This window comes from Poecilia formosa, unplaced genomic scaffold (genome assembly GCF_000485575.1).
Source record: "Poecilia formosa unplaced genomic scaffold, Poecilia_formosa-5.1.2 Scaffold2550, whole genome shotgun sequence".
Lineage (NCBI taxonomy): Eukaryota > Metazoa > Chordata > Actinopteri > Cyprinodontiformes > Poeciliidae > Poecilia > Poecilia formosa.
In genome coordinates this window covers 1-5,954 of record NW_006802489.1, presented here as the reverse complement: position 1 = coordinate 5,954, position 5,954 = coordinate 1, and the positions used below count along the sequence as shown (strand labels likewise).

The following is a 5,954-nucleotide window of genomic DNA, read 5'->3' as shown; positions in this document are numbered from 1 at the left end:
AGTTTCTGTTTTAGCCCAATCATGCGGTACAGGAACTGTTGAGGTGGTTCTTGGTCTGATTGCCTGGCACACATCAATTCCTGGAACATCTCAGTCGATGCTTTCTCACCGAGGTGGGACCTGAGGAAGCCTTTGAGCTCAGATACAGTGATTGAGTCTTTGTTTACGAGCATGTCTTTAAAGGTTCCTGGTTTTATAATCCTCAACACCCCCCTGACCACTTCAGTCTCTGTGAAACCCTCTTTTACTCCCTCATCGATTTGTTTACTGATGCTGTTGTAGCTTAAATCAGAGTTCTGATCTCCAACCTGACCACCGTGTACTTTGAAATCTTTGCGCTGCAGGTAGGAGAGGTCCTTCAGACACACAGGTTGATCCGGGGTCATTTGTGGCCTGTTATATAACTCTGACTCAACTTGGTGGAGAGAAACTGGAATTGGTGTGGTCATACTAGATTCATACTGCCTGAGTTTCTCGCCCAGTTCCTCATACAGCTGTCTCAGACCTTCTACCGACCCCATTTTTGTGTTGGGTTGGGTAATAGAGTCAGGCTGAGACTGCATGACTGTACTGTTCAAGTGAGCATGGGGTTGTGATGTGGAGTGTTTGATTGTTATAGACTGAGTGTGACTGGGTTTAATACGTGCACAAACATCATCAAACACACTTTCTCCAGAATTATCAGTAGCATCAGGATTTGTTAGCTTATATATCAAATCATTCAAATCCAGCAACCAACCCATACCTTTGTCTTCCCGCTCGAGTAAGGCATCAGACTGCAAAAAGGAGATGGCAAAGTCCATGCAGCTTTCTTCATCGTTTGGGTCCAGTTCACCTCCATACTGGCTATTAGTAGCAATGTCTTTTGCCACCTGATAAACACTGTCGCTGGGGAGTTTGAAAAGTTGTTTCTTAATGTTCCATATTAACTCTTTGCGAACCTCTGCCATGGTGTCTGGTTCTACTACAGGTCGGTCCTCCAGTTCAGTGAGTTGACTCCTCTGAAGATAGCGTACGTTGTCCTCTGGATCAGCAACTTGGCTCAGCTTCAACTAGAGTACGTTGTCCTCTGGATCAGCAACTTGGCTCAGCTTCAACTAGAGTACGTTGTCCTCTGGATCAGCAACGTGGCTCAGCTGCAGCTCGAGTGCGCTGTCTTCTGAATCGGCGATGTGGCTCCTCGGCGATCAGCTTACGTTGAACTCAGGATCAGCAGTGCAGTTCCGGTGGAGGATCGTGGTTCCTTCCCACTCTGATCTTCCACTCTGGACACCCACGGGTTGACTCCTGGCCTTCAGCTGTGTCACCTTGGTCACGTGGTTCTGGTATCTCTGGATCTTCTCCCAATATTTTTGATGAGGAGAGATCCCGGACGAGCCCCCACAGTTTGTTACACGTCTCTACTTATAGTGACAAATATAACAAATGATGTTTTGTTTTGTTTTTCTGTTTTTTTTCTTCTTCTGAAGACTTTCTGCTTTCCCTTGATCTTGGAGAGCCTGTAATGACGAACAGTCAGTGAGAGAAAGAAAGGACAACCGCCGTCTTCTTCCCCAAACTCTGTCTGAAGAGCAAGGGGCGGGGCTCCTCAATTCCGGTCTCCTGGTGAGACGTTGCCCGAACCTTCGTTACCCTTTTTTTTTAATTTTTTTTTTATTTAAAACCCATATATGTAATTAATTGCAATACTATTAATTTCTGTGTGGTGGCGAATATTTTCTTAAACAGATTTTCTGGACTATCACCAAGTGATAATTAAATTCTCCCACTTTATGGTGTATCACATGTTCTTCTGCAGATACGTTTAGTTTATGAACTTCTGCTTCTGCCTTGTGTATAAAACAGCGTAGTGCAGGGCTGGTGGGCAGAAGGCTTCTTCATTTTACTCGGTGTTTTTGTATTTTGCTCTTTTCACTAAAAGTTTTTGGATCCTGATCTATTTCATAATTTTGATTTTTCTGCCAAAAAAAAAAAAAAATAAACAATTAACTAAAACACAGAAACCATTTTTAATATTTTGACATTAATCCTTCCAGAAGCTCTTCATATAACCTCAGGTATGACGTTTTTATTTCGTTTTTTTTTACTCTCCAATTCTCAAGAACAATTAAACTTCCTTAAGGCAGGATTTTAGGAAATATGATGTTGAAACTGATGGACCTTTGATGAGAGAAGATGTAATCCTAAGCAAGAATAATAATAAATGATAGACATCCTAAGTTACCCTTGGTAAAACTGTCAGTGTAATACTGCAATTCAACAGTCAGTCCAGTAAAAACAAGAACTGTTATGTTTAAGTTCAAAAAATGGTTTATCGGTTCTATTCAAATATGTTCATGTTACCCCACTTCCTTGTAGTCCACCATCATTATTCTTCTACTGGATCAGGCTTAGAGTGCAACTCCGTATACTGATATTTTAAGTCTTCAGTTCAACATCTGCATGTAATTTTCTACAAAGTAGTGCTTTCAATCACATTACATCTATGCTGACCTGTCTATATTTACTTCCTGCTTATTTCAGGATTAAGTTCAAACTGTTTTTTTTTTGGTGTCCTAATCTTAGTTCAGCCCTGATATCTGTTTGAACATTAATATACATCCATAAACCCCAACCAAAGCACAACTTAGTTATTCATAGATCTGCTTTAAAAGCTGAGGTACCAGAGCTTTGTTGGTGGCAACAACACCTAATTTATGGGGAAAACTACACTGGAACATTAAAGTCACGCGGACCAAACTTTTTTTTGCTTGTTTTCAGAGTTGTCTGCTGAGTCAAGATGGCAAAGTTGGTCATTTGGGTCACTGTGTTCATGTTATTTGGATCCTGTGTTGGGATTCCACAAGCAAAGTTGATGAAGGTGAGGAAAATTTTACTTGTTTAATTGTTGTACAATCACACATGCTGAACATGAACACCAGTAATGTGTTTCTTTTTGTTTATGCTTAATTTTGGCAGGAATGTAAAACTTTGCCGGATTGCCCAATCAAACTGGATATGGCTACAGACTCTGTGGATGACATGTACGACAAATGTGAAAATGACATGGAGAGAAAAGTAAAGACATTTTTATCAAATGAGCAAAACACAAATGAAAACTTCAAACAGGCTTGGAATAAAGCTGAGGAATACTACAAGAGTGAATGGGAAAATAACCCGCAGCTGAAGAAAGAACAAATCATGGCTCTTCATGCGTACACCCTTGAAGACCCACCTTTATACTGTGATTTCAACGAAGCAGTCCGAACAAATAAATCTGTGTACAAAACCAAATTTCAATATCACACTCTGCACTTCTACCTCACCATGGCTCTGCGCACCATCAAACGGAAAGCAGAAGAACATTGTGTCACTGTTTACCGGAGAACACGCTGTAAATTCAGCAGAGATGTTCTCAACAAACAGATTCGTCTCGGCGCTTTTTCCTCCAGTTCGATGGGTGACTATTCTGATGAACAGTTTGGCACCCAGTCATGCTTTGAGATCTCCACCTGTTTTGGAGCAAGCATCTCAGAGTTCTCTGAGTTTGAGACAGAAAGTGAAGTCCTGGTCCCTCCGTATGAGGGTTTTAAAGTAACAGAAATAAAAGAAAGCTCTGAGGACAACGAGCTTCCATGTGAGGTCGTCTACAAGCTGCAGAGCACAAAAACAACTCGTTCCAATTTAAACTGTGCTCTGTTCAAGAAGAAACATCTGCATGGTTTTAACTGAACAGTCTGGAAATAAAAGTAACTGCAAATTTGGGCATAATTTGAGATTTTTAAAAGAAAATTGGCTACTCAGTTCTATTTTACAATTAGATATTAAAATAAATATACAACTGTGAGTGTGTACACCTACATTCGCTACGGTCTACAAAAAAATTATGAAAAAATGCTCTAAATTGTAAAGCTGAAATTAAATGACAGGTAACATTGAAATCTTAATTTACAGAAGTGCACATTAGTTTGAACTACAACCTTAACTTTCTCCTGCAGCAGCTTCTCTAGCTATACAGATCCATCCATCTATCCATCCATCCATCCATCCATCCATCCATCCATCCTCATCCCTTAGTGGGGTCGGATGGGTTGCTGGGGTACACCCTGGACAGGTCGCCAGTCTCTCACAGGGAGATTCATACATGACTTTTTAAATATATAATACTTTAATGATGATGATCTACAAATATTTACTCTTCTCACGCAGTTGGGAGGGTACTAAAGGGAGAAAAAGGTTTATGTTTCCATATACCAGTAAAATATATTCTCATTTAAGTCGATATTTCATGTTTTGGTTGCAGGCCAAATCAAACCAATGTATTTTTTCTGACAGCCTCGCCCATCAAATTCAAATGGCAAGAAAATTATTGTTAACCAGTCAGATGTCTTTTTGACAAGCCATGGTAACAGTTTAAAATATTTTATAGTCTATGTGAGTAAGAAAACAACACAACAATTTAAAAGACACAGACAAAAAAGAATCCATCGCTTTTCCTATGTTTTGTCACTTTGAAATTCATTAATTTACAAAGAGTGTATTTAAAGTGAGTCATTCCTTTTTTCTGTCGCCACAGGCTTGATCAAGACTTTACAGGAAATGACTTTTCATTTCCTGTAAAGTCAAGAACTCAGTTATTAGCTGGGCTGCTTTAGATTGAAATTTTTTTATGTGACTACAATGTGACTTTCATCTGCATTTGACTGTATTAAAATTTGAATTGTGAAATGCAAATGAAACTAGATTTGATTTGCTTTTATTCTAGTAGTAGGTGGTCCTTGAAATGTCTCTTTGCACAGAATCTACACTCAGTTTTAATTTACTAATTTGTGGTTCTGCATGTCTGAGCTCCACAGGAAGTGGTCTGCAGGGGTCTTATGAGAAGCAGGAAGTGGTTTGTTAAAAGCTCTTTTGCTGATCTGCAGATTTATGGTTAACATATAAAGAGCATCTCTCTATGTGTGAGGCCAGTCATGGAGAAAGGATATTGGTGTGAATAAATGTGTGATTTTAAAGAGAATCATCCATTGTGTGTGTACCATCAATATATGAACCATAAATACATGAACTGTGTTTTATTCTGCATAAGCTGTACCAGATCATTTGTTCTTCTGTATTTAGATTATTGGTTAGGGTTGGGTCAAAATGCAACTCTGCATCAACACTTCTGTGTTGAGACTTTCAAGTTCTCCTTTTTGCAGAGCGCTGTCTAAGGACATTCTGTTCTCCTCTTCCTAAAAGTGCTGCTCATTTCCACTAATGTGCCATATTTGATGAAGTCATCCAATAGGTCAATATGAAAAGGTGTAATATAGAAGATCCTGAATGTAGCCTTGAACTACCAGGCCCATGTTTCCCTTTTTCCAAATCATCAGTGGAATGATGGGAACAAGTTGTTGGTTCATGACTGTTTATGAAAGAAAGTGTTTGTAAATGATTATGGATGTCTTCTGAGAGTTAAACTGCAATCTTTTTGAACATGAATCTTTTAAACTACATGTTGTTGGTACACGGCCAAATAAGATAGATGACTAAGGGAACATTTTCTCTTCCTCTCTGTGTTGAAATACTTTTGTGATGTTTAGTTATTGCCATACAGACGTTTCTGTAAACATCTTAAAAGCAGCATAAAATAACAACATGATACAGCCCACCAAACCAACTGGTTGGTTTATAAATCCAAAAATGGTTTCTGCATGTCCATTTATTATTATGCATTTGGAATAAAGTTAGGGATGTCACCAAAGGCTTGATTTTGATTATGTTAATATTAGGAAGCAGCAGGGTGTTTGTATAGCTAGCTCTTAAAATGAAGAACAAATACTGCTGGTGACTGAAAAGCAAAAGTAGTTGTATCAGTGTTTGAATCGTCACTTCATACTAGAAGTATTTTTATTTAAATTATTACTATTTTTTTAAGTTAAGGATAAAACACTATTTTATTAATTTATTTAATATATTTTACTTGCCTACTA

The 5,954-nt window shown here is 38.6% G+C and overlaps 1 protein-coding gene across 1 annotated transcript; it reads left to right on the top strand.

Annotated features, from left to right (window-relative positions):
* Window positions 1-1,873: 1,873 nt before the first annotated feature.
* LOC103133303 (erythroblast NAD(P)(+)--arginine ADP-ribosyltransferase-like) lies at window positions 1,874-3,962 on the top strand. The gene is made up of 3 exons (XM_016667830.1): window positions 1,874-2,057; window positions 2,761-2,860; window positions 2,959-3,962. The coding sequence occupies exons 2-3, from the start codon at window positions 2,780-2,782 to the stop codon at window positions 3,709-3,711; spliced, it is 834 nt and encodes a 277-aa protein (XP_016523316.1). The 5' UTR covers window positions 1,874-2,057; window positions 2,761-2,779; the 3' UTR covers window positions 3,712-3,962.
* Window positions 3,963-5,954: the final 1,992 nt, after the last annotated feature.